The sequence below is a fragment of the Sinohyriopsis cumingii genome, chromosome 15, assembly GCF_028554795.1.
Source record: "Sinohyriopsis cumingii isolate HCF-2022 chromosome 15, ASM2855479v2, whole genome shotgun sequence".
NCBI lineage: Eukaryota > Metazoa > Mollusca > Bivalvia > Unionida > Unionidae > Sinohyriopsis > Sinohyriopsis cumingii.
This window is the reverse complement of record NC_142975.1, coordinates 56,293,585-56,312,042: the sequence shown is the minus strand read 5'-3', so window position 1 is coordinate 56,312,042 and position 18,458 is coordinate 56,293,585. Positions and strand designations below refer to the sequence as shown.

The following is an 18,458-nucleotide window of genomic DNA, read 5'->3' as shown; positions in this document are numbered from 1 at the left end:
TTAGTCACAAAAGCCATGGGAGGCTTTTGTTGATTTGTAAAAAAAAATATTTAATTATCAACCCGGGATCATAAATCCTTAAGTGCGTCTGACAGCTTTCGAGTAGTTTTTGCAATGAATTCGATATGTAACATCTTTTTGCATCTCTAATAGTTAATACTTGTTTGTGATAGTTTATTTATATTTATTTTTTTAGGGAATCTTTCTAAACCATCGGATTCAACTGCAAAGTAGACGCTACCTGCGACGCCGGCTTCATCGGCATGTCCGGTCTTTCACCTTTTCCCGACCATGGGAAAGTGCGTGTGCGAAATGCGCAGTCAGAACCGCAGGAACCTGAGCAGAAGACATCTAAATTTATGGAGATAGTGAGTGAATTTGATTGGTTGGTTGAGTGTACATTCCAACATCATAATAATGTGAATTACATTGTCTGATATTGACAACAATATCAACTGATAACACACTGACAGTTTTAGGAAAGAAATGAATTAACGACGATGTTTTATATAAGTTTATCCAATTGCTATTCTCGTTAGTCCGAAGAGTCAGTCCCCAAACTTGTATTGGTATGCCGGGATCTTATCTCACATATTCATAAAATATTGCAATTATTGCAGACAGATGTGTACGCAACACATCAGCGCACAAATCGATCGTATTTTAGATACTTATGAAAATGTTATGCGCCTGTCGAATTACTCTCGTTTGAAAGGGCCGGTTTAGCATATTTATCAATGACTTCCCGTGCATTGGCAAGTTGTCAGACATCGGATTTGATACAGAAATATGCTAGACAGATCGCCGAAAGGCATTCTCAACAGACCATAACTTAAGAGTCGTGAGAAAAACTGGTAAATGTCTATAAAAGCTGCTAGCTCTGCAAGACTATGTACATTTCCTGAACTTCAGAGGTGAATTAAATAAAAGTGATCCAATATCTTCTTTCTAATATTTTAAATTGTTATAAGTGAACTTTCAGAAAATATCAATTCCTACATTGAAAATTTGATTTTGTTTTTCAATGATTTGGAAAGTTAGATAACTTTGTGCCATCTTAAGTACATTTGTACATTTCTCCAGCTCTCAAAGGCAGTCATTCAGACAGCATGTAATTTTCATAATAGTGATCAAAAGTACCGTCAGTCCAAACAGGTGAAAGACATTGTAGAGCAAACATCTCTGGCATGTGCTTCCCACATGCCAACAGTAAAAAAAAATCCTTTATATTTTCAGCCTACACACCTGACAGCTTGTGTTGTCGTTGTTGTTGTTGTTGTTGTAGGGTTTAACGCCATTTTTCAGCACACGATATCTATATATGGCGGCCAGTATTAATGGTGGAGGAAGAACCCGGGAAAACCACGGAAAGAACCACCGAGCCACGAGAAGCTACTGGCAAGCTTTCTCACATACCCACATTGGCCGAATCCGAGACTCGAACCCACGCAGACAGAGGTGAGATGTCAGTGATCCGTAACGGAGAGCGTTTTAGAGCACTCGGCCACTCAAGACCCCTGGCAGTTTGTGAAAACCAACCATCACCACAAATGAAAAGCATCAAAGATGTTTTAAAAAATGTACAAAACTTAATTATTTCATTCGTCGATTAATAATTTCTAACTCGACTGTCACCAAGCCGTCCCTAGCATTGTCATCTTCGTGTTTCAAACAAAACGGAAGTTTTGGAGAATTTTTGTTTGTTTTTGCGGGCAATACAATAAGTTGCTTGCACTTGCTATGAGCAATAAAACACGAAAAGGATTATATTTTATTTAATAATTTGTTATTTCTGATGCTTTGACCTTTATCAAATTATATTTATGAACCTGAGATGAAATTTTAAATCTGGCCTGTTATCTGTAATATTTGTGCCTTGGAACAATGAATAAAGTAAATCCCATACTTTAAATGACTGAATCACTCAGCAGAGAGAGAGAGAGAGAGAGAGAGAGATTCATAAGTAAGTTAGTTTCTTCACAGAATAATAATCTGAACAGAAAGTAACAGCTACTTTATACACATGCAATACATGTTAATGTGAGTTATAGGCCCCCAAGTATTCCTCAGAGAAGACACAAGACTGGGTTTTAGAAATTGAAGCTACAAAAAGACTAGTTTGTTCCTTTGTGAAAAATGGGGTCATTATGAGAAAATGGAGACCACCTGATGTACATGCTGGTGATGAGTGGTCAGTGAGCAATCAAATTGTTGTTCCTTAGTCGTATAGACAGAAAATTCATAGTCTAGCCCATACAGCTCCTTAAGCTGGTCATTTTGGTGTCAATAAGACTTATCACAAGATCCTGAATCATTGTTATTTGCCGAAAATTAAAAGTGGTGTTTATAAGTACCATATATCTTGTCACACTTGTCAAATGGTAGGAAATTCCAATCAGAAGATATCTAAGGCACATCTGCAACCTATTCCTGCATTTGACAAGCCATTTAACAGAAAAAATGGTAGACTGTCGGTTTTTTACCTAATACCAAGTCAAGCAACCAATACTTGTTGACCATAATGTGTGCGTCCTCAAGCTTTTCATAGTCTATTCCTTTGAAGAAAAATTAAAGCAAAAACTGTTCTAAAAGTTTAGGCAATGTTTTTTAACACTTGTTTGCCCCCCCCCCCCCATCTGTCTAGCAATTTTATATTTGATTTTTTTTCTCAACAACTTATGCATGAATTAGACATCCAACGGTTTAATTTTTTGCCTATAACCATGAAAGTCTTGGGGCTAGCACAAGACTGTCTGAAAACACTCTCACCTACCCATGATACATGTATACAATTATAATGAATCAAATCTTAAAAAAGACAGTGATCAGTAAAATCCCGCACTGTATAATTATGGAGTAAGATCAAGAGAATTTTTTCTCCCTGCTGGTAATTATCACCCAATGAAAAAACCCATGACTACCTTAAAACAGCAAAAGACTCTTCTAAAACGCCCTCAACTATCCAGAATACATGTAGTCAATTAAATAAAATCAGTGATCACTAAAATTCTACCATGTATAATTATCGAGTAAGATCAGTAGTTTTTTCTCTTGTTAATAAAAATTCATATTTCAAAAATTCTTTAAAGTTTTCGTTTTAAATCTTTAATGTGACAAAGAGCAGCTGAACAATTAGAACCTAAGGGTGCTATATTTATATTTTTTAAGTTTCTGCACCAATTTATTATTCTGAATCGGTTTGATAATGGTAAGAATTATAATAAATAGAAGTAAAATCTCCTGTAAAATTTTCTTTTGTCTCTGATTATTTCCACTTTTAGAGATAAGGGTTTTAAAGGATGCAAACCAGTTTAAAACGCTACTTTTAAAAATACATTAAAAGGTCGAGGTTCTGTACATTAGCAATGCAAATTAAGTATTGGAAAACAATCGTACACTAAATCTAATACTCCTAATCGCATGTAAACATTTTTATCACGATACAAACATGATTTTCCACAATTTGATTATTTCGGCTTTGCGATATGAAAATTGTGGTAAGATGAATATTGTGATAAGAATACGAAAATCTTTAGGAATGCTCTATTTTTGGAATGTCATTTTTACCTGTAAACTTTTCTTATGTGCTATTGGTGTTGCTCTGATGTATATTATTTACACCGGAGCTTATGTACAATAGTATCACAGGAAAAGATAGACGTCTGAAAGGTGCGTCAAAATGAGTGACGTACATTACGATCCTTACAACCAGTGGTTGTCTGATGAACGCTCGTTAAGAAGAGTACGAGGGAATATATCATTGTCATTTCTGAACCTTACTTTGCTAAAATAACTAATGTTTCCAAGGTAATGGGAGATGCCACTAAGAGGAAGATTTCTTAAACGGTGAAAGTGAATACTTAAGTACGTCAAAATTGGGTTGAAGAAAATGGACCAACCTGCTGCAGTGTGTGCGCTTTTTGTTTTCGTAAACTGCTATAAATCACTTAGATCTTTGAGAACGCACATGGTTTTAAAGAACGATTAAAACTTCGTTCCTAACGCACACCGTAAAAAAGGGACTGAAAGGGTTACAATGCTTATCGACACAAAATTAATGCCTTAAAGTTCCGTGGGGTGCATTCATTATTTCTGGTAAAGGAAAACCTTTAGAAATTTAGAGCGCCGTCTGTTGCCACAATGCCATGCTAATCTCCAGTATGCCATTATGACAACAGATAGCGACAGAGTTAAGATGATACTATAAAACTTAGTATTTACATTGTTGCAAGGCCAAATCTGTATGAAAACAGCATTTGGAATGATGTAATTGTAATATGGCAAGTTTATAAACAGAATATACAAAACCTCAGAATCAATTCAGTAGTTGGCAAATTGCAAGATACAATGACGCAGGAAAGTAGATATAAGCACTTGCAAGCAACCATTTACAGCTTGCATCAATGAAGAATAGAAAATTCATGACTAGAATTATGAATGTAACAATAATACAGAAGGAAAGTAGTACTTGCAAACTGCCACGTACAATCTACATGAATGAAGAATACAATATACAGGGATAGAATTATAAAGTAGCACTTGCAAACAGCCATTTACAGTAATGCATCAAGGAAGATTAGAAAATACATGCATATAATTATGGCGGTAATCCCCATCCATATTCGACTTATAACCATAATTACCAATGGAATAATGCCCTCCTTATTGGGCGACTGAAAATTAGTCAATGACCATGTCGACCGGTAGCATGGGAAAATGGTTTGGCATTCCTTAAAGGCGTTGTAATATGTTATATTGAATTCCTATGATAAAGAGATACTCTCTCTGTCTTGCACAGGTCAATTGCCTGTTCTTCCGACGCAAGAAGGCAGACGTTGTTGACATGGTAGAAGAAGAAAAACAGGCGATTCTGCCAAAAGGACGGAAAATCCACATCGACAGGTCGGGGAGGTCGCGGAAAGCTTTGAAGATGGAAAATATGAAGGATGAACCTGTACAAAGACGTGTTGTGAAATCGGCTCCCTCCACACCCTGTGGTACACGACACGTGGTTTTCCTGCCCTCAGAACACCCAGCAGGTCATAAGAATGTTTAATGATTTAATATAAAAATTGTTCAACTTAGGCTGAGTGTGCACGAAGTTTTGAGAATTGGCAGTTCTGATGGTGGTATGAAGTGTCACCAAATGGTTGACAAAACTGGAGAGTTGATAGTGAATCAGAAATCTGTAATAATCGTTCCAAGCCACGGGTGACTATCCGCTACGCTCCTTCAGACCCTTAGCCGCATGTGCGTGGATTCTTATCCATAAACCTGCTTAACCAATCAACGCGAGAGCAAGTAAAGTTTCCTCGCCATTACGATCAAACATAATTTTTTTGCTGTTTCATTGAGTCAATAGAAGTTTCTCGTCAAAGCATAATCACTTATCGATCGATAGTACGAGCATTTTGATTGATGTGTAGGGGATTGTTAAAGTGTGCAGCTGATGACGTATTTTTGTTTATGCGTACTCGTGAAATACGGGGAAATTTCAGCACAGGCAGGCCCGGTTGATAAAGGAGCGTATGGGATTGTCGCCCGTGTTTTGAACGAGTCTTGATCGTTCCGTGTCCCCGTCCTTTCAGAGAAAACACACATATACCTGCATTGTTTATGTTAGTTAGAGAGTTCAGTTCAGTTTATCTTTTTTTTTCTTCTCATAAGCATGCAAATATTCATAGATCAGATATTGCAAGTTGTTATTTGGTTTAGAATGTCATACAAATATTAATGAAAACCCTAAGAAGATAATAACCAAGAGCTGGAAAACATGGACATAATGAGTAATCTCAGTGAGATACCTTAACAATAATGATTCCTTATTTTAAACGCTTCGCATGCAGATTTATATAAGTTTACATGTTTATTTCTTATTGCTAGAAGTTACCAGTGTAATCTACTTGTACAAAGGTTTTATGTTCCAGAAGTACGTTTTAATTACATTTAGGTGTAAATTGGTAAATATTGGACATTATTAATGCTATTCGCCTTAATCATCACGACTGTCACATATCATATACTGTCTTTCATTTCTATCAACCCTATTTCTTCCTTATATCCCAACTTCAATTCTTTAGTTACGAGGAAAACACTCGAAGTTTTGTCAAGCTGGGTTTAGTTTTGATTACTTAAGAATTAGAAATATATATATTTTTAAAAAGTTTTAAGCCAGTATTTATATATTTAAATAACGACAGCTAATCAGAATTTTGCAATTGGTTGATTCAGTCTGATAGAAAATCATATTTAATTCTTTTTTCTCCAGAAATTTGAGTAAAACAATTCCCGCAATTGAACGAATCAAGAAACATACAAACATTGAGACATTAAAATCTCTTTAAAGTATATTTAAATGTGTAATCCAGTGAATCCCACTTATTGATTCACTTTCAATAAACAACCAATCCGGTGGCCTAGTGGTTAGAGCGTCCGCCTCAGATGCGGGAGTTCGTGGGTTTGATCCCCGGCCGAGTTATACCAAAGACGTACAAAAATGGTACTAACAGCTGCCTCGCTTGGCGCTCAGCTGTAAGAGGATAGTGTAAGGACTGGTCGGCCTGGTGTCAGGATAATGTTACTGGGTGGGAAATCATGCTACATGTCTGCGGCTTGATGTCCCAGTGCAAGACATCACTATAAACTGTCACACTGCAGACATCGTAGGAATATGACTGAAAAATCCAAATCACACACACACACACACACACACACACTTTCAATAAACAACTTTCTACATGCATTACTTAATAGAATATGTTTAGAAATTCTAATTATAGATCAAAACGTAACTCATTTAGCATGCCTTAAGCGTAATTCCCTCGAAGTTCACAGTATACAGCAATATGAGAAATGTTTCATTTTACATTAAGCAAGGATTTTTAAAATGTCACGTTAAATGGGTTAAGCTTGCTACATAACAACATATCTCTGCTACACAATACATACAAAACTGAAATAACGTATGTGCAAAAATGTTTTAAACTTTCATTATAATTCAAATAAATTTTTTCTACAAGCTACAAATAGCATACTGACTTGCCTATAAGCCCTATCAGCCACTTTTTTTTTGTTTGTTTTTACTGTAGGGTAGAAAGATATTTATATGGCAAGATCTGCTTCACTAGCAACACCTTAACATTCTTTCGCCTGAAGAATTATACTAAATTACAAGTGGTCTCTCCCTCTTTTGTAAATTTGCACTGAACGTTTTGATTAACAATGTGTGGGGCAAAGCACCTGTTGTTAGATGTGTCTTTGTTTAGCTACAAAAGCTTATGCTTTTTCAGGCCACGATATTGTTAAACCTATATTCCATCACAAATAATTAATAAATATTAAATTACTAATATGGATTCCTTTTAGCTAAATGAATGGTGAAAAATGGAAAGAAAATCCAATAGACTCGGCACAAAAATGAGGCGTGACAGGGTTCTTCCCATGCCATATCTACATTGTAGGACAGTATGCAAATGAGCTTGGTTATTCTCTAATAAATTGTACTACAGGCAAGCGTAAAACGATGTAAATAAATCAAAGGTATGGTCCGCGTGATAAGTACAGCTATAAAGAGCCCACCCAAGGGTCGGCAAAGCGAAGTGGACGGCTCGTGCTCCAGCTTTCCCAGTGTAACTGTTAAAAGACTAGCACAGTTATTATACCAAATTCCAACATGTTCTGTCTATTAAATAACGGTGTACGGACACATTCAAAAACCGAAACAGTTATATGAACACGGTAAATATCTAAATAACAGACATCGGTATTTTGGCAAATTAGGGAAGTAAGGTTCGATCATTTCATTTGGAATAATGGTTTTTAGCTCTAAATCTGTGATTAATATTGTAAGTAAATGGAAGGAATATATTTTGTAAAGATATGAAAATCTATGGCACTAATTGATCTGCACTGATATAATGTTATTAAAAAAATATGTTGGCTTCAGTCTGGTAATTTTTTGCAATCAAAGTTGTGTATTTCTGGGAAAAAAGGAATCCTAATAGAATCGAAACCACAAATATAAATTACAGTTTTCATATTTCTGAAAGTGGAACCTTCATTTTGAACATATTGTTATTGATGATAACACTGACTGAGAAGAAATGCAGCGTTTATATTGCATGCTACTAAAACCGAATCGGTCGGGAATGACAAGCATCACGAGAACATGACGTATACTAGTGCCCGCTTGATCTACTTATTAAAGTAGATCTTGATTCGAATCAATTTGACCAAACAAACTCATCCGTTTTCGTAAACGTGGGCCATAACTTTGGAGTAGACATAAACAACATCGGGCGGAAAATTTTCTGTCTTTTCCGTCAAGTCGATAAAGAGACATCGGATTGAATTCCTAAAACAACCTTTTGTACGCCCATCGTTATCCATATTCCACAATTCTTTCTCTCGGGTATCCAATATCAGTGATTGTTTAACACCTCATTCCTTATATAGTGTCGTTATCTCTATACAATAAGCAAATACCGAGATTAATCAGAGCATCATCGTATTAACTATAGTATCTTCTCCGATACCCTTGTTGTTCGGACAAGTTCAGCTTTCTGTTATACATGTTTCTTTGTGGCTATTCATAGCTATTTTAGTCTGTTTCTCGGGTAGCGTGGTATTTACTCCTATTCCTCAAACCACATATGTCTGTGTTCTCTGAGCCATAATAAGTCTTTTGGGGTGGTAACTGTAAGTTGTTACTTTCTCTTGATCTTTGATAATGATGTCATGTTCTCCTTCTATGGCCATATTTATGATGCAGTCTACCATCATTACCGTACGCCATCTCATATATATCGTGCGATTGGTTTAGATATCAAACTCCCACAGGATCCAGTGGGTAGGTGGTTTTCTTGACTTTTTCCCGGTTTCTTCCTCCACCAGTTAAACGAGCCGCATTATATAGCCTATTGTGTGCTGCTAATGGCGTTAAATATACAAAAATAACAAAAAACAACAACAAATTCCCAAAAGATGTTTGCTTTGCTGCTTTAAACACTTTCCCTAACTTAATATCTTACTTTAATTTCGTTTCTTCTTAGATGGCACCAACAGCTGGGTAGTCATATTACGCTGTGCATATGCTTTTAAGCCCATGCCTTAGATGGCACCAACAGATGGGTAGTCATATTACGCTGTGCATATGCCTTTAAGCCCATGTCTTAGATGGCACCAAAATATGGTTAGTCAGTTTGTGCTGTGCATATGCGTTTAAGCCCATGTCTTAGATGGCACCAGACACATGGTAGCCAGCTTGCGCTGTGCATATGCGTTAAATTCCATGTCTTAGATGGCACCAAAAGCTGGATAGTCATATAACGCTGTGCATATGGCTTAAGCCCATGTCTTAGATGGCTGAAAAGTGCAGGTATGGACTAGCTTGCTGCACTCATTCATCAGATTCATTACTGTCTCTGCACGTTTGTTAGAATTCTTGATTTCATACGTTTGTATTCTCATAGTTGGCTCGGCACCCATACCATTACCAGTCCTTCCATTCCTTAGCTCTTCTAGTTGGAATCATCTCTCGATATCCTCATCAGCATACAGTTCTGTGTTCCTTTTAATCTGCCCATGCATTTTCCTTCATTATATTGCCCCCTCAATATGCCTTCTCTTTGGGCAGGATTTCTTTGATTCCTTTACTTTGGGAAGATTCTCTTCCTGTACTAAGACTTGCAGTTTTGCATCTCTTTTCCATGCTCCTCTTCTCTGCCCTGTAACAGGTATTAGACCGATCCCTCTGACCTTTCTGAGTAGATGCAGTCAGTTTCAAGCAGATCTTGGAAGCAGCGCACCACATATAGACATTGTGTTTGTAGCCTTTATATCCATATATTTCAACCCTGTCTGTCCAACCTGAAATCCGTCTCCGTTCTTGCGGGTTGAGACTGCCCATGCGTTGAGAGCAGTGTCCTTCATGAAGTTCTGGAACCAGGAGTTTCCTCACCATAGGAATGTACTCTTTTGAATCTCATTCTTCATTGCATCATATTCTATAATGTCTGCCTCAATGACTTCTGGGATTTATGGCCTTTATTCATACCACCCATGTTAGGACTGGTTCTCTAGCAGCTTAATCCATTCTACTATTTCTAGTTTGTCATGCATTGTGCTCAGAGCTGCTCACTGATTGATCAAACTTTTCATTCGGATATTGGATACTTCAGTATCTTCTGTCTCCAAAAAGGAAGTCTATTTCAGGTTCGTTTCTTACGTAGTTTCCGATCGTCCATGAACATCAGGTGAATGATCGTGCGCAGTTCTTCGACTGGCATGCTGAGTATATTGTCACAGCACTTTTAAGTCGAATTATTGAATCCACCATCAGCATACGTGATTGGAAATCTCCTTTAAAGTTACCCATTTTGACCATGACATTCTCCGTTATACTACCCATATTATTATTACTATTATTATTATTTCAGCCGCGTTCATGTCTTATCTCAGCCCAAAAGACAGGACGATCCGCCACGCATGCTCAGCTGTTTCCAGAAGTTATAGTGCGTCAAATCTTGCAAGACTTCATGCGAGACAGGCGTTTCTGCACACCCAGCATCAACAACGTCGCCACGTGATTACAAGTAGAAGAAGTTCGGATATACCTTTGTACAAACGCAGGCCCTGGCAAATGGGTACAGACGACAAAAATATAGGAATTACGCAAGTGTCGAGGACGGACAAGCAAAAGCTCGGAACATATGCACCGGGGTCTATTTCTGACTCAAAAGAAGATGCTTTTTATCACTCAACTGACGATATTTATGATTTGCATGAAGAAATGAGAAGAATGAGACTGAGTAATCCGATTTTGAAATTAGATATGTCAACTTCGACATTCATCGAAAAGAAAAAAGTACAAGGTAACTTCTAATTCTTTCATTTTTTTCTCGATCGTTTTTTTGGCATGTGATAGTAAAGTAAACCATTTTCGTGCGTATACTAAAGCAGACCCTATAAAGCAAATCAAATATCATAATACACAAGTATAGTATTTGCATACCCGTTTATTTGTACCCCCTACCGATTTTCAACACATAAGTCACCAACGTTATAAAATATGCAAAAAACTTAGTCATTTCATTCATCAATGTATAGTTCCTAGCCTGATTTTCTCCAGGGGGTTTTAAACACTCAACATTTACGCATTTCGAATCAAACGGGTGACCTGAAGTAACACGATTGCCATATTTGCATGGGCCAGACTGTTTTCAAGCAACAAAGGTAATGTAGTTCATCGTCTTTGATAATCTCAATAATTCCATAAATGCTGGAGTTACATCTCTTTCAAAACATGTATTCAAGACTTACTCCTTATTTGTTTCTTAAATTTGTTCTAGAAATATTAAAACTAAAATTACGAATGTTGGACGCAGACGGCGCCGTTCTTACTGAAATAGGCTATTCTAGGAAATAGAAAAGGACAACGAGTAGCAAGTCTGCTTGTTTACATCGAGAGCTTATGTTTGGTTTGAAACACTAACAAGTTGACGGTGTTAATGGCCCCTAAATTAATGAATGAAATGACTACGTTTTTGTGCATTTTTTTAATATCCTTGATGCTTTTCGTTTTTAAATTCGGTAATGGGTACAACCAAACGGGAGGTTGTGCTAAAACCCATCTATGTGTGTGCATAAGCACATGTGCAAAATTCAAAATGGAAGAATCCGTTCACCATATTTCACTGGTGCCATATATTATATTAAAAAATAACAAGTGGTCTAAAGCGCGCGCATATACCAATCATTTCCATTTCACCTCTGTCCGCATTTGTTCGAATCTCAGGGTCGACCAATGTGGGCATGTGATAAAGTTTACCAGTAGCTTACCGTGGTTCGGTGGTTCTTATCGGGGTTATCCTGTGTTCTTCCTTCACCTGTTAGATTGGGGCCATCGGTAACCTACGTACGCTGAAAATGACGTTAAACTTTTAAAACAGCAACAACATAATTACATCCCCTCCTTGTTTGTAATTGTTGTCACGAAGAGTTACATCCCTTCATGTGCAAATGCAACAATTCACTGAGGACAGTGCTTACAATAGCCCGAATAGTTAGTGCATTTTAAAACGAAATGCTGAGAATAAATAAATACAGGGGTAGGGGTACTTCAGAGGAACAAATGTATGGATCTTTAGGGAAATTATCGCTTGTGCATTATATTTAGCAGCAAAGTGTTACATAAGGTAGGCTTACGTGTAATTACTAAGTACATACCAGTTCAATATTTTTGCCATTTGTCCAGCTTCGTCTCAATTTAAAATTTTGTTTTCTGTATGGAAATGCTGAAAAAGAGAATTGCTACAAAGTAACAATTAAAGTAACAATTAAAGTTAAATTATAAACATAATTTTTTCTACAAGAATCTCAGCTCTAAAAGAAATGCTCGTAATTCTCTGAAGAATGACATTTTCACTTTATGTGGAAAAGCTACACTTATTGTTTTGAACACCGTGAAGTAAACACGGGAAGTTCTCTGAAAAAAAAAAAAACAGGAAGCAAACGTCAAGAGAAAATGCACAGAAATGGGCGATAAAGTCATGAAGCAAACATTGAGAAAAAAATTCTCAAAAGTAGAAGAGATAGCCATGAAGAAAACAGAGAAAAAAATTAAGAGAAATAGAGAATAAAACCATAAAGCAAGAGAGCAACATTCACAGAAATAGATAAAACAACACTTTTATAATTATTTAGTTCATACTGTACACTCGTTTATAAGTCATTCCAATTGCGAACTACACCGACGCAGCACTGCCTTGCATAATTCACCAGCAGATCTGGGTCTATGCAGTTTGTTGGTAGTTATCAGTAGAACGGGTTCTGATGCATGATGAGACGGTAGATGAGATTATATGTTGTCTTCAGTTGGATTCGACTTGTACTTGAGTTTAAACGGTATCTATGGAGGTATTTCTATAATTAAATACAAATTTTGCTAGTGGTTTTTCATGTTGGAATGCAAATAGTCCTATCAATCTGATAAGCCGTAATGTTGCTAAAAACTCAAAACAGTAGGAGTCTGAAAATAGTAAAATACGATTATACGTTTATAATTGTATTACCTCCACATAAGTAATTTATATTTTGTTCAGATCAGGATAAATGCACACGGGAAATTTGAATCTAACGTTTCCAAGATGGAAACCACTTTTTTGTCAGAACGATATTTTCGTGTCTTGTTCCTTTCATTCACACGACTGTGTGACATGCATACGTTCGCAGTAGCGGTTCCTTGATTCGGAATGCATGAAACAATTGTTTTCAGGATGGATGTAGTATCCACTTACATAATCTCTGTAACATAAAAATACATCAATCACATCCTTTGTTGGACATCAATCTTGCCTTTTTCCGAATTTCTCTTGGTCACACTGTTTGACAAACATTACTTTATTTTGAATCCTCAGGATCTGAGCAAGAACTTGTGCACGATCAATCCAAAACTCCCTCAGCCTCCCCTATGAATGTGAAGTCCGCCATGGAAGATGTATACCTGCAGACTCAGCAAAAGTTTAGCTCCATCTGTCCGGAAATGCTCAGCTCCTCTGACAAGAATGAACAAGGAGATGCGGCAAATAATAAAAAGAAACCCAATTACACGCACCAAGGTGAAAGGAGAATTTTCGATGGAAAGTCTCTGACGACAGAAGGGCTTGATGGAAGAGACTGGACCATGGATGAAGATGACATCGAAACAATGGATGAAGAGGATGAAGTAAATTTTGATGCTCATTTAAACGGCTCGTCATCTTGTGCAAATAAGGAACATAATTGTTTTCTCATGAAGAATGGCGAAACTGACATTACTGGAGAAATCAGAAGTAATAAGATAGGTGATGGTAAACCGTGTACTGTCTTTGTGGAAAATAATCCATTCGACGGAGGAACGTTGAAAGTCACGCCTGTCAGGCACATCAGAAATGGAAACAAGAGAAATCTGACTTTGAAAAAGAATAACAGAGATGAATCTGAAAATGGAAGAGTACAGCTCAATAAAATGGACATTCGTCTGTATGATGAAAAGGAAGACGAGGTTGATTCGGATATAGACCAGCGTACCTCGCCAATGATCAATATGATCACAGCTGGAGATGCAACAACGGATGATTCAAAATCAGTGCCCTTGTACTTGAGATCACGATCTCAAGGTGGTAATCTCATCAGTAATAGTGAACAGCCAACTTTGCAAAATATACATGCGCCTGCTGCGGAGACTGAACACCATGTCGGAAATATTGATTTTTGTAAAATAGTAACCAGTAATGGCGTTCTACATGGGCAACATATTCCATCTCAAATCGATCATGAGCAGAGTTTTTCCAGTGAATGGTCCGAGACAAGTGAGATTATGAACTTGCTAAACGGACAGTGTGATCAGCAGAATATTATGGTACAGCGTCCAATCAATGTCTCCCGGAGTTCATGTGAAACTTTGACCGTTCCAAATTTTAGCTCTAAGCACTCTTTTTATGTTACAATACCACCATGTCAGAGTGATATCAACTCTAGCAGACCATATTTTTCATCTCAGAAGAAAACAACACTGTTTTTGCATAATGAAGACGTAGATAAGGAGGAAGAAAAAAGAGTACCTACTGACAATTTGCACATGATGCCAAAAAAATCCGGTACAAACAGCTCAAGCCAGTCGACTATCAAATCTCTTAATGCAGAGAGCACACCGCCACCGAATAAATATAGTTTTAAGCCCAAAATTAATGTAAGAAATGGCCAGCTCCAACCACTTCAGGTACCTTCAGTGAGGGAACAAAACAAAAATAGGCTCCCTTTCAAAGAAGCTGAAATTAATTTTCCAGTAGGCATCGGAAGTGGTGAGATTTTTAGAGGGGCAAGAACAGTGAAGAATGTCAGGCTCGATCCCATCCAGAGCAGTCAAAGACCTTCTTTAGATATTCCACTGAGGATGGATAATACCAACGAACGCATTACAGAGCGATTTGGGTTCAGCTCGCAAATAGGTTATGGTTCCGTCCCTTGGCCAAGGTCTCAAACGTTTGAACGAAATTTTTATTCGAATGGATACGGTAATTTAAATATAAATCACTCACATGACACTGGTTCTAAGGGTATAATGGCTAATAATCCAGACGATTACCTGGTTCAATCTCTTCCTCCGGCTATGCTCGAGAGGAAAGACAAACATTTAGTTCAGTGTATGGGTTATTCCGTGGACGATACAAGCCATAATTATGATACTAACGTTAAACAACAACACGGTCTCAGAGGAAACAAAGACCGCGACAGCAGTGCTAAACAAAATCACGATTTGAATCCCTTCGGGGAAACAAAGACCACTGAAGCAGGAAACAACTTGTATTCGTCAATTAAATCTGGTTTCAAAATGAAACCAATACCTCCCAGGGAAACAAGGAGAGGTATTAAACTTGAATGGTTACTAAAAGAAGCTGCCGAGACCGAAGTTTGATTCGTAAACATAGCTATTAAATGGCCAAGCTATTTAGTTTCGAATTCTTTAGGCGAATAAATGTATATATAATGAACATGCCATGACTAAATTATTTTAGTGGACACTCGAAGTTATGGCGAAAAGAGCTATATATGTAAAGGAGATCCAAACAAACAATATGTAGAAGCGTGGCTTTGGAGATCCAAATATTTTACAACAAGATTCTATCAAATGCAAATCGTCGATCAGATCCAGCTTTCTTTCCTACCCCTAACTGCAGTTTGATTAATTTTTATGTTAGAATATTCCTTAATGAACCCAATAAGGCAATTTCTTAGTGAAATTAGTTATGCTTTTCATTCAAAGTGCAATTTTTTAAACGTATGGTGTCCATAACGGCTCTTATTCTTACCTCTAAGATGATGATGCAGTTTTTCATCATCATGATTTAGTATCATCAATACACAGTTAATTCTTCGATGTTAGCATGCACATGACTCACACTTCGGCCATTTATGAAGTTTTAATCGTAATTTTAGTCCTTCTACATCGTTTTCATTATGTTAACTAACCTTCCTGGATGTTTGAAGAGATACGGAGAACTAGATTTTAATTTAGGAAGCGTTGAGGTTTGTTAGTGTGCACGGTAGTGTGTAAGCATTTGAAATCGATTTTATATTTTACATGAAAGCAAGATACATCTGTTAAAAGTGGTGAAATTCAGACGACTTTCACACGTAGGAAGTTCGGTTAATTGGAACAAATATTTGGTACCACCATAACGGCTACTTCAGAATTAACGTTTAATGAAGATGAGATTCACACCTTGCTTTTTATAACGCACCTACAGATAGAAGTGGGGTAGAAAATTTCAACTGAGATTCGAAAAGTGTTCATAATAAATTCTGCTGGCTCGTTTTTGGCGGAGGAGAGTCGCCTCTAATCAATTTGGCAGATCTGGAAAAGCTTTCAGATTTTTTTTCTTCCGATAGAATATGTTAGACTAAACACGAATACGTTTGATGAAATATTTGAAGTGTTGTAGTGTACATTATATTATCATTTTCGGATCTTTTATTTTGTTGCTGATGACTGCATCCAACAGAAACGATATTCCAGTGTAATGCCTATATGTAACCTTGAGCAGCAGAGTTGTACACGGTGTCTAACTAAGAATAATCCTCTCGGCACAACATAGCACGTGTCAACCAAGGGTAACAAAGTAATTCCGAGCTTAAACTAGTACTTGGTGTAGGAATATGCGATTCACACAATTCACTTGCTGTAAGACTGCCTTGAACACAACCATAAATCTTGAAGTCTTCCTGGTTGAGTTAATGAGATATTTCAAGTGCTAAAGAATAAGTTCAAAATAATCGCCTTCATAGAAACTCAACAAATTTTACAAAATAGTTTCTTTCTCCCTTCATTCTATGTGGATAATGGACCACGCAAAGGGCGACAAGTTGCAATTTACATTCCAAAACCCATGTGTGATTTTAAATTTAGTAACTACTATTCATGTTACTTTTACTTCAGTATTGATTTACATAGATTAGTTTTTGTTGTTGTTGTTGTTGTTGTTTTGCAGGGAGGGAGTTTGGGAGGGGAGGTTGTTTTCCATATATTTGTTTTACACAATAAACAAGTCTAGCACATCTTCTCGAATATTTTTTTCAGTAGTTCTTTCAAACACTGTATAATTGGAAATAAATGCATGTATGGCATGAATTCAGTTCTTAAGAACCTGAGATTTTAAAAAGAGATTTTTTGACAAATTGCTGATCAGTAGGTTCATGTCTTTCGCATATAGTACAATGGCATTAGGTAAATAATAAGAGAGAGAGAGAGAGAGAGAGAGGGGGGGGGGGGAACAATACAGTGAAAATATACTTTGCAATTTGTCATACCTAAGTCCCGAAACTATGCTAGTGACCTTGAACTTGATAAATATGTACAAGTCCGGTAGAACATATTCTCTGAAGTTAGTTGTTGTTGTAGGGTTTTAACGCCATTTTTTCAGCACACGATAGCTATACATGGCGGCCAGTATCAATGGTGGAGGAAGAACCCGGGAAAAACCACCGACCCACGAGAAGCTACTGGCAAGCTTTCTCATATACCCACATTAGCCGAATCCGAGACTCGAACCCACGCAGATAGAGAAGTTAGTTGGTATATATCAGTCGTGGTAAAGTCTTACTCTATCGCACGGACGAACTAATAATACTAAACTTAATAATGAAGTCATTAAACGTTAAATAAAATTTTAATAAAACATAGTTCACAAGATGCCAGACACCAGATTGAACTTAATATCCTCAAAACAATAACTGCTATATTTCCTGCGGAAAAAAGTAATTTTGTTGTCTTCTTTCTCGCCTTGACATTGTGGAATTTAATTTTGTTTGTTGTCAGTCAAACCGTAACAAAATGGTTATGGATACTGGCACTGGCATCTAATTGCCTACGCCATCGCCAGAAGAAGACACTGGCAGGACGTCCCAGTCATGACGGTCATGAGAGGTGCAGAATGCTGGACTGACCACAGGTTCATGGTCTCTCAGTTCAAGATCCGGATTCTGCCATTTAAGGAGCACAAGGCAAAATAGCGCCCGAAAAACCTAGAATCTCTAAAATGGAATAGAAGAAAGGAAAACTCATTTTATGAAGAACTGTACTAAAAGCAATCTATGGGAACTACGAGAACGTCCAGGAAAACTCTGTGTACCTGGCTGCGTCCAAAACCCTCAGTGTCACCACATATAAACATTAAGATTAGGTTGATGAGAACGATGCTGCCATAAGGAGACCACTGAACGAGAAACATCGGCTTCGGAAGATCTGTTTAGAAGACAGCACTTCATCGTCTAAGTAGGCAATCATCGAGAACATGAAGAGTAGTGTCAAATGTAAACTGAGAGAGTTGCGAGAACATGAAGAGTAATGTCAAATGTAAACTGGGAGAGTTGCAAAAACATGAAGAGTAATGTCAAATGTAAACTGAGAGAGTTGCGAGAAC

At 37.2% G+C, this 18,458-nt stretch overlaps 1 protein-coding gene across 1 annotated transcript; it reads left to right on the top strand.

Annotated features, from left to right (window-relative positions):
- The first annotated feature begins 212 nt into the window (after window positions 1-212).
- On the top strand, window positions 213-16,935 carry LOC149781841 (uncharacterized). Its single transcript, XM_089934794.1, has 4 exons — window positions 213-368; window positions 4,799-5,039; window positions 10,437-10,871; window positions 13,416-16,935. The coding sequence occupies exons 1-4, from the start codon at window positions 264-266 to the stop codon at window positions 15,452-15,454; spliced, it is 2,820 nt and encodes a 939-aa protein (XP_089790920.1). The 5' UTR covers window positions 213-263; the 3' UTR covers window positions 15,455-16,935.
- The last annotated feature ends 1,523 nt before the right edge of the window (window positions 16,936-18,458 follow it).

Excerpts from the sequence above, each read along its gene's own strand:
- LOC149781841 (XM_089934794.1), top strand. The coding sequence starts at position 264 with ATGTCCGGTCTTTCACCTTTTCCCGACCATGGGAAAGTGCGTGTGCGA. Across the intron at positions 5,040-10,436 it reads GCCCTCAGAACACCCAGCAG|CCGCGTTCATGTCTTATCTC; the intron begins GTCATAAGAATG and ends TTATTATTTCAG. Across the intron at positions 10,872-13,415 it reads CGAAAAGAAAAAAGTACAAG|GATCTGAGCAAGAACTTGTG; the intron begins GTAACTTCTAAT and ends TTGAATCCTCAG.